This window comes from Aspergillus clavatus, genomic scaffold (assembly GCF_000002715.2).
Source record: "Aspergillus clavatus NRRL 1 1099423829802 genomic scaffold, whole genome shotgun sequence".
In the NCBI taxonomy this organism is placed as follows: domain Eukaryota; kingdom Fungi; phylum Ascomycota; class Eurotiomycetes; order Eurotiales; family Aspergillaceae; genus Aspergillus; species Aspergillus clavatus.
The window spans coordinates 1,010,223-1,033,734 of NW_001517097.1; the positions used below are offsets into that span (position 1 = coordinate 1,010,223).

Here is a 23,512-nt window from a genome sequence, read left to right on the forward strand (position 1 = left end):
TCGATGTGGTTTCAATCAGCGAATTTCTATTTATCTGTTAAATTTGCAACGTCTTCAGTTGAGATAATACGGGTATTCCTGCTGTGTTTCTGGGAAAATCATCTGGTGAAGAAGGCATGGGCTGGGCTTTAACGATGCACGTCCTTTTCGATGATAAGAGAAGAGATTCTTTCATCAATGTAGTCTACCTATAATTACAGCAAGTCAAGTGTACAAACCACCTCACCCATCCTCTCTGCATCCCATGCTCCCTCCATCAATCACATCGTCCATCCTTCCACCCAGTCCTCCACCTCTCCTCCCAAAACCGACAATCGAATTCCTTCTTCCCCAGCTTGCGATTCACCTCATTATGCGCCTCACACATCCACGTTCCAAAGTCTGATCTCCCCGACAAGCGCGGCTTATTACGGCCACTCGGCTCCGCCATCCACGTCCGGAAGTCCTCCGCACAAACCCAGCACGGATACAACCGAGCGAAGAGTTTCAGGAACATCCCCATCTCGCTCTGCTGCTCGGGGGTCGCTTTGACCGGGTAAGCGGCCGTCATGGAGTGGAGGAGAGTCCAGGTTGAGCGACCGAGCTCCTCAACATCTGGGGGGCATTCACTCTGCATCACTGAGGGCACGGGGGCCGCGGGAGCGGTTGTGGTAGAGGAGGAGGGCGTTGTGGTTGCTGAGGCGGTGCCTGCTGCTGTTTGGATCTTGGCTTGTTTTGTCAATGCGCGCCAGGATGCAGCGGAGGTGCATAGACGGCATCTGTGGTATTGCATCCGTTAGATATAGGCCGAAGAGAGGAGGGTATTATGCAACGTACGGCTTCCCGTCTTTGTCCAAAATCACGCCGTTGGGGAGTCTGGTCCCGCCGGGCGGTACATCGTCGTCCTTCGTGGCTGTGGAAGAGCTGGCAGCGGCCGGAATGTGAGGGAAGAGCCCCTTGGGTAGTTTGGGCTGAGCGCCGGTAGGCTCTGGAGAGTCCGCCATGAAAGACCGATTGTAAACCGTTTCCTGGGAGGAAGTTGAGGATGCGAAAGTATGTGCTGGACGTCGCACCACGGAATGCGAATGATGGCGGGCTCGAGTATAATGATAGGTATAATTGGCAGTTCCTTCGTATGCTCGTGTTTACAATCCTTAGTCCCTATCAATGCGAAGCCTATCTAAATGGGTGAAATCACCGAGACAGAGAAATGGAGCAGAAGAAGTCGGCATTGGTAATACAACGATGGAAGCTTGGGGATTTCTATATCAGCTTTGTCAGCACGATAACGCCGATAAGCGCATCTATCACTTGATTACTTGCGCACTGATAGGCGATTAGCACCCTGGGGACATAATGGCTATTCGCAATATCTGCATATACGACTGGCTCTTGTTTGATGTAGCTATTGAGAGATAGCTGTCGATCTCTTGAGCTAACGAAACTTGACCCGTTCTGTTCAGCAGCGAGAGCACTAACCCCCTTCACGCGTTCTACTTGTTTATATCGCGTCGTCGCGTCAATTGCGCGTGGAGATCCTCCCGATTCCAATCACAAGAACTTGTGTCAAGTCCTGCTCTAGTATAGAGCTGGCAGAATTGAACATAATGGCGCCTCAATATGCCGTGTCAGACTCCGACGCAGAGTCCGAGCTGAGTCAACCCCCAATGCCCTCCGACGAAGCTCTAGAGAAGGCTCTCCGCAATGCAGTCGCCAATATATATAAGTCGGGGAAGATGGAAGAATTGACCGTCAAGCGCGTGCGATTGGCAGCGGAGCGAGCGCTCGACCTCGAAGAAGGGTTCTACAAGGGGAGCGATACCTGGAAGGCGAAAAGTGATCAGATTATCAAGGATGAAGTGGTATGTGACGGCTCTTCGGACAATTGTGGCTATCAGCTTTTAAAATGAGTTGAAATTAATTCATTCGATTCAATCCCATAGGAAGTACAAGACAAAGCCGCGCAAGAACCGGAATCGGAGACGAAGGATGAAGATGTTGTCTCCCCTCCCCCAAAAGTCGCAAAGGCAACGAAGCGCACGAAATCCGCGAATACCTCAACGTCAAGGAAACGCAGGAAGACGGCTTCCGCAGAACCCCAGGACGAAGAATCAGAATTGTCCGACCCGCTTAGCGAAAGTGAAGCAGAGGAAGTCATACAGAAACCTGTCAAACGACAGTCAAAATCAAAGAAAGACCAGAAACTGCAAACAAAATCAGACAATAATGATGTATCTGATGAGTCTGATGAAGCAGGGGAAGAAGCAGCGAAGGAAACCACCGAAAAGGTGGATTCCGACAGTGAAATGTCAATTGTCCTCGATGAGGAACCAAAGCCCACTCGCAAACGCGGTAAAAGCTCCGAGGCGGCATCACAAAAAGGGAAGAAGAAGGCTGTGGGTAAGTCCAAGGATGGAAATCTTGATCCCAATGAGGCCGAGATCAAACGGCTGCAGGGATGGCTTGTCAAGTGTGGAATTCGCAAAGTGTGGTCGCGAGAGCTGGCTTCATACGACACATCAAAAGCGAAGGTCAAACATCTCAAGGACATGCTGAAAGATGTTGGCATGGAAGGACGCTACTCACTGGAAAAGGCCAGGCAAATCAAGGAAGAACGAGAACTGCAGGCTGACCTTGAGATGATCAAGGAAGGGGAGAAGCAATGGGGCAGAGGAAGTGTCGAAGAGGAGAGCGACCGCAATCAACCTCGTCGGAGACTGAACCGGGGGCGCCAGACTCTTGCTTTTCTTGACAGCGATGGTGAGGAGACTGATTGATGTCTGTGGGAATTACCTATGACAGAAATGAACTCCAAATATCTGATCTATCAAGTATGCATTCGCCTTCAAATGGCCAATTGTATCAGTAATCAGTCTTAAGGCCCAGACATATTGATATTTATTACTTGCTTGCCATTTAGAACTACAAGCAGTTGACCATGCGAGACTATTGCTATAGCGATCATGATGGCGGCCTTAGGCGTCTAGTGGTGTCCACAATAATGAGGGCCAATGATTGGTCCGGGTGTGAGAATCTACCAGGAGCATCCATCCGGGACCATCAACTGCGATCAACGACGATTACTATAAACAATAGAATCGCGAGGAAAGCTTAAGATTGAGATTAATTAAGCTGGTCCTTCAAATGCAGACCTTATCTCTATCATGAACACTCCTTTTCTTTTGCAAATTTGTAATTGATGGTCGGAACCTCTAGTACTCGAATACTTTGATGATCTCATCTCGCATTGAAGATGAGGACACCTCACTCCGACAATCCTATATCCTGAGCTAGCTTGGTTGCTTCATCATGTCGGCTGTCCAACGTGAGCAAAGGGCTTCTGGATTTCACAAACATGATTACACTTCCTATAGCAAAGGAGAATCTAGCATGCATCAGACAGATGCAACCGCGAGACCAGGAAGCTCGTCGGCTTCAGAGAATCCGCACATCGCAAATACATATCCTCGAGATTGGGGATATGACGGCAACATTGAGGTTGTAAAACCGTACGCTATTGAGGAGCCCGAGGACGAAGCGCCCAAGGTCATTTCCCGACTCACTCTCTCAGAACCTCCAAGTGAAGCAGAATTATGGCAAGGGGAATTGGTAGAGTCAATGGAAGATCTCCACTGCGACTCAGACCACAATGGCATCGCGTATCACCCAAATCACAGAAGAGGCAAGAAGAGAAAATCACCTACTTTTGCACCAGGGAGTTCCGGTTCGGTTCGCCGGGAAACCTTCAAAGCAGCCTCTGAGATGCAAGATGAAGGGCCCAGCCTGAGCCCGAAAAGGCTTCATCGACGAAGCAAGCGCTCAAGGAAAGAGCTGCGAGCTTCCTGGAGCATTTTTTCGGAACGAGGCGTCGATAGGGAGGCCGAATCATCTTCTAGCTTCAGTCCAAGTGCTATGGTCAGAGATGCTAGCGAAACAAGTCCGACCAACAACGCCGACGCAACGGATGAGATGGATATCGAATGAGTTTTACATCATGGTTTTATTCCGCGAATTTCTCATTATTGGAACCGTTGTTACACTGCGTTGCATCCTGTGCTTGGACATCGATCTATACGTCACGTGATACGTTGCAATGCTTGTCTGGCGCTAGGCCCAAAGAGGCATCTATTCTCTATGACGTCAGCCAGCTCTCATGGCGGTCATTCACTCCGAACGGCCAACTGCTGTTTCTCAACTTGGCTCCAATTCTTTTCTTTTCTTCCTGCTTGGAGGTCCCAGCTCGCATGCAGACCTGTCGCATCAACTTCTTCCGTATCGATTCTGACCCAGTCGCCACTCGTCCTGTCCTGGACCAACCACTGTCAAGACAATGGCCACTAGAACGTCGTCGCGACAGGCTGCCCAGAAAGCGAAGGAGGCTATCACGAACATCAGTGACACCAAACCCAAGAAGACTGCTGGCGCAAAACGCAAAGGAGCGGCCGAGAAAGACTCGAAGCCCAAGCGGGGAAAGAAAGTCGAACATGAGCCAAAGCACGAGGAAGAACAGCCAGATGGCGAGCCGCAGAGGAAGGCACAACCACATCCAGAGCCAGAGCCAGAATCAGAGTCAGAAAAGAAGGAGAATGTATCTGAGGAGGCCGTTCCTGGACCCGGCGAAAAGGACGAAAAAGAAGAGCAGGAGAAAGCCAGCAGACGTGAGTTCAAATCCGGGAACGTATACAGCCTGATCACCGCTGATAGCAATCAGGTCTTAGCGGGCAGCGTGAAGAGCAGGTAGAGAAGACAAAGGAAGAGCATAAAGAAGAAGTTAAGGAAGAGGGCGCTCAAGAGGCCACTGAGAAAAAAGAGCCACAGGGCCAGGAGGACGCGACCAAAGGTCAACCACACCATTTCTCAAAAAACAATTAAAACACTGACATGCAATATCTGCAGAGCCTGAGGAGATATCTGCTGAACAAAACGCCCAGGATGGGGTCGAGGCCGGAGTTAGAAAGTCGCAAGAACGGGAAGACATTGTACCTTCCAATATCCTTGAAAAGGGCATCATCTACTTCTTTTTCCGTCCCCGAGTCAACGTTTCGGATCCACACAGTGTGAAAGATATTGCTCGGAGCTTCTTTGTTCTACGCCCGACACCTCTGGGTGCGGTGCTCGATGCCAATCAAGGCACCGTGGATACTGACGCGCAATGCCGGTTAATGATTCTCCCCAAGAAGAAGTTCCCCATGTCAGGCAGGGAGAGAGATATGGGCTTTGTGGAAAAAGCAGGAATATCGATGAAGGAGCTGCACGACAGCTTCATGGTCGGCGGGACATATGAAACTACAACTCGAGGCGAACGTACGATCCAAGAAGCAAAGCCATACGCGGAGGGAGTCTACGCGATTACATCAACCAAGCGCGCATCTCATCTGGTGTACATTTTGACCATTCCCGAAGAATTGGGATCGCTTCAGGAGGATTTCGGTCTTCATTCTCGTGGCAGTTGGATCCTTCAATCGAAGAGTCCTAAATATCCTGGCCCAGCCTACGCACAGCTACCCAAAGACCCGGAGTACCCAGATAGGTGAGTCTCCAGTGCGGAAAACCAACTGGGTTTCTGCGACGATGATTAACTGCTTGAGTAGTGTGCTCGAGAAATTCGGAGACTATCGATGGGTGCCTTTGGAACCTGAATTTATTGACTATCCCAATGCGCAATTTCTTATGATTGGCGAAGCACACGACGGCCTTGGGAAGGCAGCAACAGCTGAACCCGGCAGTAAGCAGCCGCACGAGGAGCAGCCCGGCGAAGAACTGGAGAAGCTGGAAAAAGAGAACGAGGAGAGAGTGGAAGCTTTGCGAGGTCAGTCCTTCTTAGTGATGATTCGTCTGCCGAGGCGCTAATTCCTTCAAGGTGATGAGACCGTCTATGAGGACCTGGGGTTGCATGCAAAGAACTATCCCAAAGTGCCCACGACATGGGGCAACAAATAAGTTTCATGAAGTATGCATCAAATGGTGTAGAATAATCATAGTTCGAGGCTGTTTTTGCCTGTTGTGCATGCCGAAGTCGAGTCGATAGCAGGTACAAAATGCATGGCTGGGCGAGAAGCCGGTTGCACTGATTCTCTGTTCTGAGGGATGTAGTATCAAGTTGAACAAATACCGTGATGTAGATCCGATTCATCAAGCTCTGGACTCACTTCTTGAGAATTATTCCGACTTCGAGAGACTTGGACGCTGGCGGACGTGACAAATGAGAACATCCACTCTCACCCATTTCCTCGTCCTTTCCCTCCTGACAACCCATCATAATAATACCCGGAAATCGAATCCATCAACCAATGCATTGACTGTTCATCGTGTTTATCCCCCAAATCATCCTCAGTCGATTTCCCAATCTCCCCCTCGGGTTGAACTAAGATCAGCCAAGATGATCCGCTCACCATTGGAGAACGAATGACATCTACGAGCATCGCCACGTTCAACACGTGCATACACAGCTCGTCCAGGAATCGAAGCCAAGACGATGAGAGGGATTCCTCTGGGATTTATCACTTGATCATGGCATTCAACATTTGTTTTTATGGGGAGACAGTGCCTCGTGCTAGGTCGCCCATGGGGAAGTAATATAAAGGTGCTCAGGTGTCTCAGCTGTGAGTCTGTGACCAAAGAAGTGGGGTCTGACACTCTCGACACAATTCAGACAGTGCGAAGTTCTGCAGTTTGGATTGACCTTATTTCAATCGCGACGTCATGAAGTTGATCTCATCCGTGAGCGTCCTGTCGTGGACAGCAGCCACGACAGCACTCGCTGCCAATCCTCACAAGCCCGTCAATGTTGTCAATCAGACGACGTGCGGAGGTACGAAGTATGAGTATACTGGACTTGCGGGATACGGATTCATCCCGGCCACCGCCGTTGACAAATATGGGGATACGCTGGGAGGGTTCGGAAGTGCCATCGCGATCGACCAGGAATCCTGGCGCAAGACGGGCCGTGACTCGTACTCTGGCATTATCTACTGTCTTCCTGATCGTGGCTGGTAAGATACGGTTGCGACCCAAAACGATTAATACCGGCTGACGTGATTTGAAGGAATACGAATGGAACGCTCAACTTCCAGTCGCGCATTCACAAGCTGGCCATTTCGTTCAAGCTGGCACCGGACGCATCGGCCAATGCCCCGTCCAAGCCCAACCTTCAGCTCAACTACCTGGATACGATCTTGCTGACCGGCCCCGACGGCCAGCCCACCACGGGCCTCGATGCAGACAGTACGGGCTATGCTTCGTACAACGGCTTCCCGCCTCTCCCCGCAGCCACATATGTTGGCGATGGCTTCGGGGGGCCCGGTAAGGGAGGCAAGCGCGTCACAATCGACGCGGAGGGCCTCGTCCTCGACAAGGACGGCTTCTTCTGGATCTCGGACGAGTACGGGCCCTACGTGTACAAGTTCGACAAGCGCGGCAAGATGGTGCTGGCCCTGCAGCCGCCGCAGGCCTACCTCCCCCGACGTAACGGGACCCTCAGCTTCAGCGCCGCCAGCCCGCCGCTCTACGCGCCCAACCAGCTGCCTGTGCCAGCGGACCCCACGACCGGCCGCAACAACAACCAGGGCTTCGAGGCACTGACACTCTCCCGCGACGGCAAGACGCTGTACACGATGATCCAGTCCTCGCTAAACCAATAAGGCGGGCCCAAGAAGAAGAACCGGCAACCCGCGCGCCTCCTCGAGTACGACATCTCCGCCGGCACGCCCAGGTACAAGCACGAGTACGCCGTACTCCTGCCCCGCTACGACGACTACACGGAGCAAGACCCCAAGGACGCATCCAAGGTCGCCTCGCAGTCCGAGATCCACCAGCTGCCCACGGGCGACTTCCTCATTCTCGCGCGCGACTCGGGCTTCGGCCACGGCCAGCCCCAGTCCCGCTCCGTCTACCGCCACGCCGACGTCTTCTCCATCTCCAAGTCCACCACGGACCTGAAAGATACCTACGACGCCGTGAATGGGTCCATCGCTAGTGCAAAGGGCGTGCTGAACCCGGCCATCACCCCTGCCGAGTACTGCCCGTTCCTGGATTTCAATGTCGACGCAGAGCTGGCGAAGTTCGGTCTGCACAATGGAGGTGCACAGGATGCTGGTCTGCTGAATGAAAAGTGGGAGAGTCTGGCTCTTGTGCCTGTCGAGCCGAATGGCTGTCAGGATAAGCCATCGAAGAAGGCGAAGGAGTACTTCCTTTTCAGCTTCAGTGATAATGACTTTGTCACTCAGGATGGTGGGTTATCCTTGTTGAATTATTGAATGGCTTGAAGAACCCAGCTGACCTGATTAGGACATATGAACTTTGGCCGCTTCAAGTATGCCGATGAGTCGGGCTACAACCTCGACAACCAGGCGCTGGTTTTCCGGGTCAGATTCTAGATCCATACCTGCGCCCTCGTCTTGTAATTAAATGTACATAAGTCCGAAGTCGTACCCTAATCAGAATCTTTGGTGAAGGAATGGATTAAATAATACTGAGCGGATCAAGAATAAATGATTTGCAAGCCCTGAAACGCCTTCTCAGTAGGTTAGTTGCTTCCTCAATTGCTAGTAGCTAGTAGCTAGGGAAATTCTTCAAGGACATGAAATTGGTCCCCAAATTGAGATGATTTCAAAAAAAAAAAAAAAAAAAAGACAAAAGAGAAGGGTAACGAGAACCCCACCACTTGACGCCAGACATGGACATTTTAACTAAGCCACTTCAATCCTTTACAATCTTGATCGCGCGGAGGATGTCGTCCAGCGACCATCCGGGACCACCAGGCACTATCTCAGCCCAGACTTGCTCGGGAATCGATTCCTCGGAGCTAAGCAAGCTCCAGTTCGGGCTTGGTTCGGGTTTGATCCACTTGAAGTCTTCAACTTGGCTCCAGCGGTCCTCGTTATCCCGGCGATCATGATCTAAAGCCTAGAAAATGTGAGACAGAGATGTTACTCCACGGCTAGTGACAGGTGGTACTTACATATGCTCTGGGTATTCTGCCAAATCGGATATTGGAGCAATCTTCAATGATGGGGTTGCTAGAGCTGCTCAGATAGACATCCACATCGGTGCAGTTGTGCATGCGGAACTGTCGGCATGAGACAACAATCACACTGTTCTCAACGCCGGTTATGTGCGCCGGACCGTCAATTTGGCCGCAGATCAGCAGGCTTTCCTTGACTCCGTTGATCGTCAGACTGGCATACGGCTTGCCGTTTGCCGTTGGGATGGACATGTCAACGACACAATGATGCAAGGATGTGATGGAGGAAGGGACAGTGGCCGTCGAGCCTGACGCAGGAAGCATGATATGGAGACCGTAGTGGTCATTGACTGAAACAGATGACACTGAAGTCGCTGCAAAAGCGTTACCCTTCGGAGCATCCTCTTTAGGCTTGGTCTCCATCGTGCCCATATCCGCAGAGAAGACTGGGACGGATGTAGGGGCAATTTCCGGTCGCTGCAGCTGGACAAAGTCCGGCTCGTATAAGGGTGTGGAAGGGTAGTTGGGTGTATGACCCGCAGACGAGTTGACCGAAGAGGCACCGGGGGAGCGATAGCCGGGTATACTGCCATGACCTTGCACAACCAACTGGGCCGCATCCGATAGCGAAACAGCAGATGTATTCTTCTTGGTCTTGAACGTAAATTTGGGCCGGGGTTCGACTGCAGCACGAGTTTCGGCGAGCTTATCTTGAAGGGCTTTAATGGCCTGAGATGACGAGAATCAGCGACATGCACTTGTACACAGTTACCAATCGTCATTGTCCTACTTCTGCATAGATGCGTTGGTCGTAGGTCGGAATGTAGCTTGCTGCATCCTTCACCTCGTTGGACAACCTGGCAACTCCAGCCAGACAATGATCGGTAGCATCTGTCCGTTCTCCCCCTACAAGAGAGGTATCGGCCAGCCGATCCATCTGTTCCTGGAGGGCTACAGGACGGACGTCCATCAGCATCCAGAGTCCACTGTCTTCTCGCGCTCGCAGGGCGCGATATCACATACCTGTAATCTCATGTTGGAAGTAACGGAAAAATCGTTCTTTCAGTGGAATCTCGGACTTTAGTATAGTCTGGTTTTCGGCCTGCGACGGCCTCCGCGCGGTGTCAAAGTCAAATGCGGGCTGAGCCATGATTGCTGATGATAAGATTGCTGGGACGGTTGGCAGTGCGAAAGATGCGTGGAGGAGGTATCAAGCGTGTCCAACCCGTCCAGAAGCCGTGCAAGAAAGAGCAAGGGCCGGGGATGTAGTGATGACGTCGACTTCGGGATCGCAACGTCAAGCCAGTCTGCTCACAGAACAGTTCAACCAGTGCTTCTGATGGTCTTTGGCGCACTGGATACAATAAGAAGGATATAAGAGTGCAGAGAAACGGGGGTCAGAGGCCAGGAGAGACAGCAGCTAAACTAGAGTATTAGCTGGAGGAGTCTGCAACATGAAGCCAATGGCATGAGAGGGGCAAGTGAGCTGTCGCATGCTTTGCTCGGATTGTCCGATGCAGAGCCGATCACCTGACAGTCCGACAGACCTGTCAAATGACGAGCGAGAATGACATACCGGAAATTGCTACCTCTCTCTATGATTCAGACATTGAACCGATGGATCTTCTGATGCGCCCTAATAATGGTGACGTCGATCATCGCCAGTCCTCGGCTGTCGGCGAATTTCATGTTCCGAAGAAAGACCCACAATCTAACCTGCTTTGGTATAGCGCGGTGATTCCCCCATCGCCACCCTCTCTCCTTCCGTTTTGGGACATGCCAATTGTCACCTGTTCAGACTTCCATGCTGTCTCCTGGCACCGCCATTACTAAACCATCACTGTATTATCACTATAATGAAGAGTATCTAAGCTGTTACATGTGTGATTTGATACTATGACACCGACATTCTCGCCAAACAAAGGAGATCCTCATCCATCATGGCACTGCACTGAGGTCATCTCTAGTTTACAGAGTCATATTGCTGGAAGTTCTGCCATGTCTGGCCGTTGTACGGGGGCTTTCGTGGTGACTTCTGGTATTGGCCGCCCTGGCAGCAATGATTCCTGCCTTCGTTGCGCTGGGAAATTGATGATTGGGGGCCGCTCGACAATTAGACGGTCAAAGTCCGGCCGCAGGTCGTAGTCACTGACGGCCTCCACGTTTTCGCCGAGTCGGATTGTCCTCAGCAGCAGTTTGCTGTCTTTCACCCAAAAGGCTAGGATCTCACTTTCCTGCGGGAAGGCCAGTACCAAGCTGCCAGGTCTGAACGCCGCAGAGCTTATCTTGGTGCCGCCCTTTTTCAGCGGGTAGGGAGTGAGGATCGCATTGGCTTTGCATTCGCACATGTATAGCTCATTCATCCCGTTTGCCACGGCAAATCGTGTTCCTGATGGCGATTGTGCTGCATGAACAATCCTGATGCTGAGCGGATCGCTAACGATGTTAGGATCAGCCAGAGAGACCAGCATGGGATACTCCCTTCCAAGAAAGGCCGTGAATACGACAGCGAAATGAAAGCTGTCATAGAATACGCCTGTAAGGTCTCCATCACTAGTCGTCCACTGCAGGACTTAGTATCTCGTTGTCACTGTAATTGACCGAGGGCCCACTCACTGATGGAAGTTTGAACAGCCTGGACTTGTCCGAAGTGATATTCCATTGCCCAGCATTCCAGCCCCAGACATCGACATGAGCGTAGTGGTCGCCCATGTGAGTTGCTATAACCAGATGCTTCTCATCGACTGAAAACTGGACTTTGCGTTCAATGACTGCTCCTGGCCTGGCTGTTCTGCGTTCTGGTTCTCCCTCGCTGGAATAATTGGTCGTATCGGCCACTGGAGCTAGATATTCTCCAAGCGTTGGGTATTGATCCAACTGGTCCCCTACTGGGACCCGCCGAATGGTTCCTGTGCCAAGTTCATAAACCCGTACTTGATCCCTGATAGTAAAGGCGATAAATCTGTCGTTACGAGACATGGCCATGCTTATGGATGGTATCGACTGACTCTGAAGTCCGTTTTCAATTTTTAGATATGCATCAGCAATAGTACTCGTATTTTCGAATATCAGCAGCTCGAGATGCTATACTTCAGTTAGCATGTTCCCACTTCAGTTCACCACACTGAGATGGAAATACCTGTCCAACTAGAGCAATCACAGCACAACGCCTGTCTCCCGCCACTGCATACTGGACTCCCGAGACATCATATCGGTGACCTTTAATTTTATGGCTTTCTCCGCCTGTGAGATCGAACCGCATTACCCAACCGCTGCTAGCGCCCCAGAACAAAAGAGTCCGTCCTGTTGTCGAGAAACAGAATTTTGGCTGTCGAGGTAGTCGCTGCTTGGTTGACGTTTTTCGAAACAAGGAGGTTCCGCTCGTAAACGGTATCTTCACGCTCTTCAGATCCAGGGAGAGAGACCGTGTGGCTTGCTTTTCACGTAGATGGTCGAAGGACGGGGGCGTCGACAGTGGACTGAGGAGATCTGAGGCGGAGGTGCTTTGGGGCTTCGTGAAATCGGCGAACCCTAGCGTGCGTGCTATAGGTGAGACGGGGCTCCTGGGGAATTCGCCGGGATCTAAACGAGTTGAAGAGTGGCTGGTTGAATGACTGATTGAGCTAGACTGGGATGTTGTATCCCTAGAAGTCGAGTCGGGAATAGAGTGGCGTTTGTTGTAGTCCGAGTCTGACATATCTTGTAACGCATGCGAAATCTGTTCAAGAGGCTTGATCATGCGAGCGTGCCGAATACGAATATTTCCTGTACACAATGGGCAAGAGATATTCATGGAAAGAAACTCTGGGCTTTCTTGCAATTGCTGGAGGAATGTCAATCATCAGGGAACTCTGCGGTAAAAGGGGTCCCACCTCATAGAGCTTGCTGTCGTGACTGCCAAGTTGCTCCTCAAGCAAAGCCTTAGGAACCATGTGGACCGCAGGACAGTCAACAGCATAGAGCACGCTGGACTGCCTGGCTCCTCTTTGGGTATAAACCCCTGCTTCTGGTAATGATGAGTTTTGAAGCCATTGTGTGAGATGGCGCTGATAATCTTGAGAAAAGGACTCAAGTTCTCCATTGCAGTCCCACATTTGCACCCGCCGATTGATGAGCCATCTGACTAGAAGTCCCAAAGAATCCTCCAGCACGCCTCTAATGCGCGACAGATGTGTCCAGCTGTCCCTGATCCTTCGGGTCTGTAGTGGCGGCTGTCCCTCGGCGTTCTGGCTCAAGATCAGAGTCGCAAAGACCTGGAGAGCAGGAGCCGTAAGTTCGTCATCAAATGCTGCCATTACGGTCCTGACCAGCCTCCTTCGGGTTTCTTGGGCTTGGGCAAACGCTTCTTCAATCTTGTTGGATGCAGGGCTGGAGTATCCTTGCTCCTGGGAAATGCGACGGCGATCGACATGGCACTGGACGAGAGCAAATTCGGCGGCATTCACGATATCGAATAGAGTGCAAAACGAGGTCAGATGGTCTGTCTTATTCCCGACAATGCCAGTCAGAAGATCTGGAATGAGAGTGTCCGGAGCTATTGAGAAGGGATACTATCACCTCATCGGTCAACTGTATAAAACACACGTGACGCATGGGTACACTCACCAGGCCGGATGCAAACGTTGGAAGAAATGTGTGATTAGAAGCCAGTAACGAGCTCTGCGTTTGTGACAGCTCCGGAGAGCCAATCTGATCAATAGCTTTCGGTAACAGATCACTGATCAGATAACTCTCTACGCTAAACAAATCAGGATGATGCCATGCAGCTCTCATCGCCCGCTCCAGATTGAATTTCAGGTCTGAAGGGATAGCCTCTCCACGTAGAAGAAGTAAGCGGATTCCACCAAGGAGCACCTGGGCGATGAAGTGTCGATGACGAACAAATTCAGGAGGTACAGGAGTGTTTGACGGAAACAAGTCGGATTTGACCCGGATAAGGTACATCAAGGTCGAGAAAATCGCTTCTGAAGGTAAAAGATATGGCAGGAAATACGGGTGACAGTCATGCACATTGGTCAGACCCTGCAGATGGGCTCGCTGGAGATCAAAGATGGCTTTGAACCAGAACACTGGCCGTATGAGTGGACCAATACGAGAGACATCATCCTGCAGCTGGAACACGGCCAGCTCTGCCGCATGTTCTCCGATGATCTCTCGCAAAATGTTGCCTACATCACGACGACCGAGTTGCTCCCATACAGCTGCCACGAGCGGATGCGACATGGAGAAGGCGGGGTTGACAGCTTTGCGACCATACGCGCCAGTTGATATCTCACAATCACGGCGTGTTCATCCACGATGATCAGATCCCATGAGGGACAAGAACGGTTTGTCGAATATCGATGAGTGCTGCAAGGAGGTTTTCAAATGATGGATTTGGAGAAGATATCATTGCTCGAGATCTGGCCTGGTGACTAAAGGCAAACGGGGAGCCACCGTCATACTCTGAAAGGTTTGGACTGGAGGGGGGAGGTTCTGCTGCAGCTCCTTCGCTCCCGCTGATGCGAGGCTGCGTTGGTGTCTTACATTGCTGATACTGCTCGACCAGTCATAATCTCTGCGTGGAGAGCTGAGGAATCTTGTGCATCTTGAAGCTAGGCCAACCATAATGATTCCATTCTCTTTTCAACTGAGTTTTGACGGTGTTGCCGAACATGCGATATTTCTCCGAACTAGTCGATTGCCAATCTTCAAGGATGTTGGTTGAAGTGACACAGAGACTGGCTGCTAAGAAGCAAATGGTCTACCTGCCGTCTGCAAGTCAGCAAGGGGGGAAAACAATCACATTAACAAGTCAAGCAATCTGACAGATGGGATAAGGCGTCTTCAGAAGTTGATGCTATCTTCCAGCCTCAGATACCTTAGAAAACCTCGCTTAATCAATGGCTTAGGTAACCCGTCTGGGTGCCTCCTACAAGCCTGATGTGCATCTCAACGCTCAGAGTAGTGGGAGACGCTTATCTGTCTATGGATGATGATTTGAGAGTTTGTGTTCCATATAGGCCGCGTTTTGAGATGGATCAATCATTCCTCCTTGTCATATGGATTATATACTTGGGTAGATACCAAGCTATTCAGCCTCAACAATTAATTTGATCGCTAGTCAAGAACATCCTACATATTACGCTCACTCATCTTGGAAACAAACCAACCGGTTAGGAAATTATTTTCTTACCTCTCACCCCTGGAACTTCCTCTGCTCCAAAGCACGGCCCCTCTCCCTATTCACTCCTTGCCTATCGGTCAAAAAGCCGCTGCAGATCGAATCTCACCTCTTCTAACGGATAAAATCTTCTCGATAGGTCCAAAACTCTACCCGGCCTATTTTCCTCCCAGGTCATGAGTCGTATTTCACAGCGCTCACGTTCTCTCCAAGGTTCGTCGAAAAGCAGTCTGTTTTCAACATCCGACTGCATATCATGGCGCGCGAAGGTTTTGGACAGCAGTTTCCAACAAATATAAAGCTGATGAAAAAAATGAGAAAGATTTGAACATGATTATTCCAGACTTCCACCAATGTTAAGACAGGATATCGGGATAGACGGAAAACAGGAACCCACAAGTTCGCAACTATCGGGTGATTGTCAAGTTCCTAATTGGATTAGTATTTTCGGCCAAGTGGTGAAGTATGCCATGAACCATGAACTATGAACCATGAGGGTGATGGTGAATCCCTAAGTAAGGTAAGACATGCATGCATTTGACAGTTAATAACTTGACAGAAGGTGGAGTTCCCGCGATATCTAAGCCTTAAGAGGCAGACTTGATAGGCACTAGTGAAAAGTTCTAGCCCAAGATTGACCTCCTTTAGCCTCTGATATCGATGCGTTGAGCCGGAGTGAGCCGTGGATGCCTTAAAGGAAGAGCATTATGGGGAGACTATCTTAGGGTTCTCGGGAGGGTTCAACCTTAATGAAAACTAGAGCATACAATATCTACAGGATATATAGATTGTAAGACTCTTATCCATAATATGAGGTTGAAACGGCTTTATTACTGGCGACTACCTCACTGAGGGGAGTTTACATGCATTAGAGAGTTTCTCGGGGTTGGTTCTCAATCTAGTAGTTAATCTGCGATCCTGGATGACTCTCCCTCAAGACAGCCAAGAGTATTTGATAAAGAACTTCATAGGACCAAGACAGAAGAGCCTACGTGACCCCCCTTTCTATTTGCTATCTTTGATTTCATGAGAGATGATCTCTTTGTGCAATATTTTGCAGTGGTACTTTCGCATTCCGCCTTGTAGTCTATGATTGGCTATAGTGTTTGTTGCATGCGTTTGCCCAAAGTGGTCTTCTATAGGACTCCCTCAATAGAGTCGAGTAGAGCATTCTGAGGAGGGCAGTTGAATCTGGAGCGTCTCAGGATGCACCCTCCCCCTTTCGGCTATATATAGCTCTTTTTTTTCCTTCTTCTGATAATCTCATTCACAACTAGACACAAAGAAGATTCATCTGTGTACAGAGTACAAAGACAAGCTTTTACTCTGTGTGCCTCTTCTAATACATGGTCCCAAGACATAATGCACCTGCCGAAGCCATCAAGTATCTGATAACTTGAGGGAAATCATCGTACAGAGAGCAGCTGCGCACCAGAAAGCGAGGAAGCGCTCTTCAGCCATATCAACGTGCATCTCGTACCTTTTTTTCGCAGTTGCGAGCACGTACTTCAACGCCGTCGTAATGTTTTCAGTTACATCCCTGGCATTGATACTCTCCATTTGGATAGCCTTCTTTCGTCTGCAAGCCACAGCACTATCCAGCTATGCGGTCGTCGAGCATTTGCACGATGTGCCTGAAAACTGGGTAAAGCGCAACGCAGCACCAGGCTCTGAACTGGTGAGATTTCGACTCGCAATGGAACAGATCAAAACAGCCGAATTCGAGAAGAGAGTCATCGATATGTCAACGCCAGGACACCGAAGCTATGGACATCACATGAATCGAGATGAGCTCAAGGAGTTCTTGCGTCCTTCTGAGCAGACACTCGACAACGTTCTCGCATGGCTGAAAGCAGAAAGTGTATCTGCGAATTCAATTGAAAATCATGGAAACTGGGTGACTTTTACGGTCCCGGTGTCACACGCGGAACAAATGCTGAAAACGCGCTTCTATACCTTTCAGCACAAAGAGACGGGGGCTATGGTCATCAGAACACTCGAATACTCTGTTCCCAAGCAGATTCACTCGTCCATCCAGACGATCCAGCCAACAATCCGCTTTGGACGACCGATACGTCATGGAGAGCCGTCGCTTTTTGAGGGGACGCTCGCCACTCAGAAAGACCTGTCTGCGGATTGCTCAGAAGTGATTACCCCGAGTTGTCTTCGTCAGCTGTATGGGATTCCCGTCGCGGATGTCAAACCCGACACTCGTAACAAGCTGGGAGTATCTGGCTTTCTAGACCAGTACGCGCGTTACAGTGATTTCGAGGAATTTATGCGTAGATTTGCACCCAACCGAACGGGATTCAATTTCAGCGTGGTCTCGATAAATGGTGGAGTTAACCTGCAAGATTCGTACTTGGGTAGTACCGAGGCGAGCCTGGACACACAGTACGCCTATTCTTTGGCATACAGCACGCCAGGAACATTCTATACAACACGAGGCCATGGACCGGAGGTGTCTGAGGGAGGACGGTTGAAAACACGTGATACAAATACCGAGCCTTATCTTGATCAACTGCATTACCTTCTTAGCCTTCCAGACGAGGAATTACCCGCCGTTCTTTCGACCTCGTATGGCGAGGACGAACAAACCGTTCCGGAATCATTTGCGAATGCGACCTGCAATCTTTTTGCTCAACTTGGGGCGCGCGGGGTATCTGTAATCTTCAGTAGCGGTGATTCTGGTGTCGGATCCCCATGCGTCACCAACGACGGAACCAAGAGAGCAAGGTTCTTGCCTGTCTTTCCCGCAACCTGCCCCTTTGTCACCGCGGTTGGCGGCACACATCAGATCAACCCTGAGAAAGCCATTGCCTTCTCAGGTGGAGGGTTTTCGGATCGGTTTGCACGCCCGTCGTATCAGGATACGGCTGTCCAGAGCTACCTTGACAAGCTTGGGGAAAGATGGAATGGCCTCTATAATCCACGCGGAAGAGCAATACCCGACGTTGCTGCTCAGGCCTTCAACTTTCTCATCATCGATCATGGGAAAATGATGAAGATAGGCGGCACAAGGTTCGTCTTTCAGACAGATATCACCGCACAAGATGTTGGATACTGACTTTCTCTGGCTATAGTGCTTCAGCGCCCGTATTTGCGGCTATAATCTCAAGACTCAACGGGGCGCGTCTTGAGGGAAACAGGCCCAGGCTAGGCTTTTTAAATCCCTGGCTCTATTCGCTAAATCAAGGATTCACAGACATCGTTGATGGAGGTTCAACAGGTTGTTATACCGCAGGCAGGAAACAGTTGGTACCATATGCTGGTTGGAATGCCACATTAGGGTGGGATCCAGTCACTGGACTTGGGACACCGCAGTATCAGACACTGGTCAAAATTGTGACAGATAATTAAGAATTTCGCACATATGTTTGTTTGAATTCGAATGTGTTTTATTGAAAGATTGCTTAGGTTCAAGCATCTTGAAGTGTGTTGGAGCTGTATACTACCAGAGAAATGTCTGGAGCAGGATACGTCAATTCACGTGACACAATTGACCGCCCGCCAAGACCATCACTTGGAGAAGCTCTTGGGAGCTGACAACAACGTCAACCATCCACTGGATTCCATCTGTATCTCCATCACGACTACTTACTTGCCTTCCCGCATTACACGGTACTTTTTTTTTTCTGCGCTCTAGAACATATCTCCCATAGAAGACCAACAAGGCATAAGACACCATCATCATGGCAAACAGCACGGAACTTCGGTCCATTATCTCAGAGCTTCACAATGCTCTCAACCGGAAGCAGCTCGATGCCGCCAACAACCTCCTCAGCCGCGCAAAGCGAACCCTTCTCCTTCAGAATGCCCTCATTCCCACATCTACCACGTCGCCCGAGCTTATTGCTCTAGCCCGTGAAGTCCTCGAACTGGGAGCCCTTGCCTCTATCAGACAAACCGACGCCCAAGGCTTCACACGATACTATCAGCAGCTGCAGCCTTTCTACGACCTTGAGAGGGACAGCACAACTTCGTCAAAGATCGACACGAGGACGAGTCAGCGCAGCAAGATCACAGGGCTGTACCTGATGCTCCTGTTGAGCATGGGTGACAGCACTACGTTCCACACCGTTTTGGAGGGTCTGGTCGAGGAGGCGAGTCTGCAGGGCAAGCGCGTGGAGGATGACCCGTTTATCAAATATCCTGTTGATCTGGAGAGGAGCTTGATGGAAGGAAGTTACGACAAGGTGTGGAAGGAGACCAACTCGGAGAGAGTGCCTTCGGAGGACTTTGCTCTATTTTCTAACGTATGCTTATCCGTGCTTTTCTTGTGGCTTGGCCTTTTGGTTTCTGTCGGACTGTGACTAATGGTTTACAATCAACAGGTTCTTGTCGGTACCATCCGCAGTGAGATCGCTGACTGTTCTGAGAAGGCGTACCCTTCACTCCCCATTTCCAACGCCAAGAACCTTCTCTTCCTCGACTCCGAGGGCGCAGTCATCGAGTTTGCGCAGCAGCGGGGATGGGTTCTCCGTGACGGACGGATATACTTCCCAGTTGAACCCGAGGCCGCGGCACGGTCCGAGAAGGATATTCTGGTAGCAAGCAGCACAGTCATCGAGAACACGATAGGCTATGCTCGCGAATTGGAGACGATCGTCTAATAGATCGATAGGATCTATGCGATGAATTTCATTTAATTTTGGCCTTTCTCTCGGATTTCGGATGGGGTTGTAATTCTATACCTCTCGCTGTGCATCATGAATTCTGTTCAAGCGTTATTATCTCATGACAAATCAATCATGCTACTACCCCTTCCCCGGGGCCCTGATTATTTCTCCTCTGACTTAGGTCAACTCTCTATAGATCCACCTTCCATATGCACACTCTTCGATCGTAAAAGCTACTAGATACACAAACCAACTCCGATATATCCCTGCCTTCCAGATCATACCCACCGTCCGCTTTCCACACATCAGAGGCATAATTCATGCTCTCATGCTCCGTAAACTGGGCCAAAACATCAATGTTCCAGCTAGAGTCTGCATCGGCCCCAGTTGGTTGACAGGTCACCCTCACCACCCTTGTCCCAGCATGCATACAACTCGCAAGCACCAAAAACCTCCACTCCTCGGCGCCCTCCGGAGATACGGCCTGCTCAGTCTTGAGCATCTGCAACCGCCAGACTCCGCCGCCCAGACACACCTCAGCAAGTACCTGGCCCCGGCGCGTGGCGTGATACACTCTCAGATATTCATCGTAGCTACCGGTAAGCAGCAGCGGAGCGCCCTCGCTAAGCGGAAGAGGTAGGGGAAGGATGCTCGTTACCCCCGCTGTGTGATGGCGCGCGCGGTCATCGTAGTCAAGCAAGAGAGATGGCAACAGTTCCTGATCCTCCTCTGCCGATGCTTCGCCGTTGCCAAACTGCCTGGTGTGCAGCGATCCGAAGTCGTTGCCTGTGAACATATAGGGAAGGCTGGCATTTTTGCTTCCCGCTGATGGGTCTGAGAGTGAAGCCAGAGCCACGAACCAGACCTCAATCTGCTGGGTGGCTTCAAAGGCGCCTAGGTCGGTGACGTTGGATTGCTCTGACAGGTCTGCCTGGTTGGCAGTGAGGGCGGGACGAGTGCCAAAGACGCTTGTTCTGCCGTCTGAGAATGTCACGGCGAAGCCGTCTTGATGGTCCCGTTGGAACCATTTCGCTGGTGCCCAGGCCAAGAATAGTGCCGGGATAGAAGGGTCCTCGTGCACAGGAAGGGTCCATAGATGGGTGAGGGTGAATTGGGGATCTGGGGAGAGGCGGAAGAGGGCCACGGAGGCGGCACTTGTGGCAATAGCGAGGATGCTTGGATCTCTTGGATGGAAATGGAGATCAAAGACGGCATATGGGAGGGGTTCTCTCTGCAGGAGAGAACTGATAATAGCCGTGCAGGGTCAGCCTGGGACCTTTTGAAGCGGCATGGCAAGAAAGCTCTCACAGTTCATTCTTCACGGGGTCGATGGTCCACAGTTGAAGGCTCCCCGTCTTCGTCTGGTGGACCGTTCCATCGTCATCCTTGTTCTCGGATAGCAAGTATGTGCCTATGATGAAGTGATTTGGAGCTGCAGGGCAGAATTGGAGGCAGCTTGGTGGTTGGTCGAGGAAGATAGTGGCTGCAGACTTGGGATGCTGAATACTTGGTGTTGACATCGTGAGTCGGTGGTGCAGTTTTTTTCCTTTTACTTCGTATGTCTCTGCGGCTTTATTTCCTCATGTAGTTCCTATCGTCCGTCCAGAATCTTGATTGTCTGTGTTCTTTCGCTCTTCAAAGTCCATCACGATATTTGCTCCAGACGCAGTGTGGGCGGTGAAAATACCACTTTGTTGATATTCTTCAATTCATCATCATCATCTTATCTCTTCTCTATCTCGCTCTACATCCGCCTCATCTCCCCTAGTATATAGAATTAAAATCACTCATGATGATGACCTCCTACTAGGATCAAATAGACATGTTATGATTGTCGACAGACACTTACAGCCCTGTTCAACCTGCCCCGCATCGCTGGCTTGATTGATAATCAGTCGACGGTCAGACTCGGTCATCGTCATCTTTCAGCGCTGTAGTTAAATAAGCTCATCGATTTCCTCAAGCGTAACTTCGCGTCAGGATCAACTAGTTAATCTATATAAGAAACTCATTCGTACTTTGTGATTCCACAGCCATGTCTATCCCATACAGCAAGCTTCCTCCCTCTGCAAAGATCTCCCCGGATCCATTCCATGTAGACATTCCGGATGAGAACATCTCCGAATTCAAAGCGCTGGTGAAGTTGTCTAAGCTTGCACCACCTACGTACGAAGACTTGCAACAGGATCGTCGATATGGAGTTACATCAGACTGGCTGAACACCATGCGAGAGAAGTGGTTGAATAGCTATGACTGGTATATCTTTGGATGTTTCTTCCTCTCCTCGATGCTGCTTAACATATATGCAGGAGAGAGACTGAAACTCGGATCAATGGCTTTCCTCAGTTCACAACCAAGATTGAGGATGTCACACTGCATTTCGCAGCCTTGTTCTCCGAGAAGGCAGACGCGATTCCCGTGATTCTGCTTCACGGATGGCCTGGTGAAACTAGAAACGTGAAGCTTTGACTGGTAGCATTATGCTGACCCTTGGACTATAGGAAGTTTCCTTGAGTTTCTCCCTATTCTCAAGTTGTTCAAGGAGGAATACGCTCCCGACACATTGCCTTTCCATTTGATTGTTCCATCACTCCCTGGCTATGGATTCTCCTCCGGTCCTCCCTTGGACAGAGAATACACGAGTTTTGACGTTGCCCGCGTATTCGATCAATTGATGAAAGGTCTCGGATTTGAAGCCGGTTATGTAACCCAAGGAGGAGACATTGGAAGCCGGTTGTCGAGGGTGCTTGCCGTGGAGTTTGAAAGCTGCAAAGGTTGATTCTCCGTCTAACGTTGGCTTTGATATATGCATGCTAACATACGAAAGCGGCCCACCGTGAGTTTGAGTCTCCCGCTGCCCGTGAAATGTAACCAACCAGCGATAGTGAATTTCTGTACCATTCCACGCCCTCAGGGCTCGACAGATGAGAACCTGACCGACACTGAGAAGCGAGGAGTTGAGAGACTGGATAAGTTCATGACAACGGGTACTGCGTATGCGATTGAACAAGGCACTAGACCAAGCACTATTGGCCATATACTGTCGACCAATCCTATGGCTTTGCTGGCGTGGTAAGGCAGATAACCCGTGGCCCAAAAAAAAACTTTCTGACAGGATTCGACTAGGGTTGGTGAGAAGTTCTTGGATTGGGTGGATGATCCTCTCCCATCGGAAACGATCCTGGACTTTGTCTCGTTGTACTGGTTCACTGAGACGTATCCGCGGGCCATCTATTTCTACCGCGAGGTCGGAATCTCCCTTTCAAAATAGATCGACGGCTTGCTGACCATGTTGAACATGGATAGGACTTCCCACACAGAAGATTCACATCTGAGTTGAATGGCCGGTACTTCATCCATAAACCATTTGGGTTCTCCTATTTCCCCAAGGAACTCTACCCTGCCCCCAGGCCCTGGATAGCCACTACAGGGAACTTAGTCTTCTTTCAGGATCATCAGAAGGCATGGACCTCGATCCCTTTTAGAAGTTTCCAGCTGACCAATTTCACGCAGGGTGGCCATTTTGCGGCGCTTGAGCGGCCACAGGACCTGAAGAAAGATTTGACGGAGTTTATCGAGCAGGTTTGGCCAGGTATTGCACCCTCCAAGTAGATTATGAGTGGTCGATAGCATTCTGCTTGTACATCTCGCGTTGTGGTTTGATGAAACTGGAAGAGCTGCTTCGGTATTTGTCTCTGCAAGTCTGACAAGATTGTCGTATTTGACACTTTCACAGTCATAAATGATGGGTCCGATGATAGTATGTAATCCGATGATAGTATGTGACCG

At 50.3% G+C, this 23,512-nt stretch overlaps 11 protein-coding genes across 11 annotated transcripts, besides 1 other annotated feature; 7 read left to right on the plus strand and 4 right to left on the minus strand.

The window, feature by feature from the left end:
* Positions 1-256: 256 nt before the first annotated feature.
* Positions 257-983, minus strand: ACLA_036830 (flavin-linked sulfhydryl oxidase; the record flags this gene model as incomplete). The annotated part of the gene is made up of 2 exons (XM_001270903.1): positions 257-758; positions 817-983. 2 exons carry the CDS (start codon positions 981-983, stop codon positions 257-259), a joined length of 669 nt encoding a protein of 222 aa, XP_001270904.1.
* Positions 984-1,586: 603 nt separating this feature from the next.
* On the plus strand, positions 1,587-2,756 carry ACLA_036840 (putative transcriptional regulator; the record flags this gene model as incomplete). Its single annotated transcript, XM_001270904.1, has 2 exons — positions 1,587-1,841; positions 1,923-2,756. 2 exons carry the CDS (start codon positions 1,587-1,589, stop codon positions 2,754-2,756), a joined length of 1,089 nt encoding a protein of 362 aa, XP_001270905.1.
* A 532-nt stretch (positions 2,757-3,288) lies between these two features.
* Positions 3,289-3,963, plus strand: ACLA_036850 (uncharacterized protein; the record flags this gene model as incomplete). Its single annotated transcript, XM_001270905.1, has 1 exon — positions 3,289-3,963. One exon carries the CDS (start codon positions 3,289-3,291, stop codon positions 3,961-3,963), a length of 675 nt encoding a protein of 224 aa, XP_001270906.1.
* A 346-nt stretch (positions 3,964-4,309) lies between these two features.
* On the plus strand, positions 4,310-5,919 carry ACLA_036860 (uncharacterized protein; the record flags this gene model as incomplete). The annotated part of the gene is made up of 5 exons (XM_001270906.1): positions 4,310-4,637; positions 4,691-4,819; positions 4,876-5,509; positions 5,571-5,788; positions 5,840-5,919. 5 exons carry the CDS (start codon positions 4,310-4,312, stop codon positions 5,917-5,919), a joined length of 1,389 nt encoding a protein of 462 aa, XP_001270907.1.
* Positions 5,920-6,681: 762 nt separating this feature from the next.
* Positions 6,682-8,354, plus strand: ACLA_036870 (esterase-like/phytase family protein; the record flags this gene model as incomplete). The annotated part of the gene is made up of 4 exons (XM_001270907.1): positions 6,682-6,971; positions 7,025-7,600; positions 7,691-8,208; positions 8,266-8,354. The coding sequence occupies 4 exons, from the start codon at positions 6,682-6,684 to the stop codon at positions 8,352-8,354; spliced, it is 1,473 nt and encodes a 490-aa protein (XP_001270908.1).
* Positions 8,355-8,588: 234 nt separating this feature from the next.
* Positions 8,589-8,620: a microsatellite.
* Positions 8,621-8,676: 56 nt separating this feature from the next.
* Positions 8,677-10,091, minus strand: ACLA_036880 (putative tubulin-specific chaperone c; the record flags this gene model as incomplete). The annotated part of the gene is made up of 4 exons (XM_001270908.1): positions 8,677-8,883; positions 8,939-9,670; positions 9,732-9,892; positions 9,965-10,091. 4 exons carry the CDS (start codon positions 10,089-10,091, stop codon positions 8,677-8,679), a joined length of 1,227 nt encoding a protein of 408 aa, XP_001270909.1.
* Positions 10,092-10,917: 826 nt separating this feature from the next.
* Positions 10,918-14,164, minus strand: ACLA_036890 (uncharacterized protein; the record flags this gene model as incomplete). Its single annotated transcript, XM_001270909.1, has 5 exons — positions 10,918-11,505; positions 11,558-12,025; positions 12,081-12,764; positions 12,814-13,491; positions 13,547-14,164. 5 exons carry the CDS (start codon positions 14,162-14,164, stop codon positions 10,918-10,920), a joined length of 3,036 nt encoding a protein of 1,011 aa, XP_001270910.1.
* Positions 14,165-16,626: 2,462 nt separating this feature from the next.
* Positions 16,627-18,244, plus strand: ACLA_036900 (S53 family peptidase; the record flags this gene model as incomplete). The annotated part of the gene is made up of 2 exons (XM_001270910.1): positions 16,627-18,125; positions 18,196-18,244. The coding sequence occupies 2 exons, from the start codon at positions 16,627-16,629 to the stop codon at positions 18,242-18,244; spliced, it is 1,548 nt and encodes a 515-aa protein (XP_001270911.1).
* Positions 18,245-18,796: 552 nt separating this feature from the next.
* On the plus strand, positions 18,797-19,717 carry rpnL (proteasome regulatory particle lid subunit rpnL; the record flags this gene model as incomplete). The annotated part of the gene is made up of 2 exons (XM_001270911.1): positions 18,797-19,360; positions 19,439-19,717. The coding sequence occupies 2 exons, from the start codon at positions 18,797-18,799 to the stop codon at positions 19,715-19,717; spliced, it is 843 nt and encodes a 280-aa protein (XP_001270912.1).
* Positions 19,718-19,913: 196 nt separating this feature from the next.
* On the minus strand, positions 19,914-21,243 carry ACLA_036920 (uncharacterized protein; the record flags this gene model as incomplete). The annotated part of the gene is made up of 2 exons (XM_001270912.1): positions 19,914-20,967; positions 21,032-21,243. 2 exons carry the CDS (start codon positions 21,241-21,243, stop codon positions 19,914-19,916), a joined length of 1,266 nt encoding a protein of 421 aa, XP_001270913.1.
* Positions 21,244-21,758: 515 nt separating this feature from the next.
* Positions 21,759-23,335, plus strand: ACLA_036930 (epoxide hydrolase family protein; the record flags this gene model as incomplete). Its single annotated transcript, XM_001270913.1, has 6 exons — positions 21,759-21,979; positions 22,033-22,166; positions 22,225-22,497; positions 22,609-22,795; positions 22,850-22,970; positions 23,030-23,335. The coding sequence occupies 6 exons, from the start codon at positions 21,759-21,761 to the stop codon at positions 23,333-23,335; spliced, it is 1,242 nt and encodes a 413-aa protein (XP_001270914.1).
* Between the last annotated feature and the right edge of the window lie 177 nt (positions 23,336-23,512).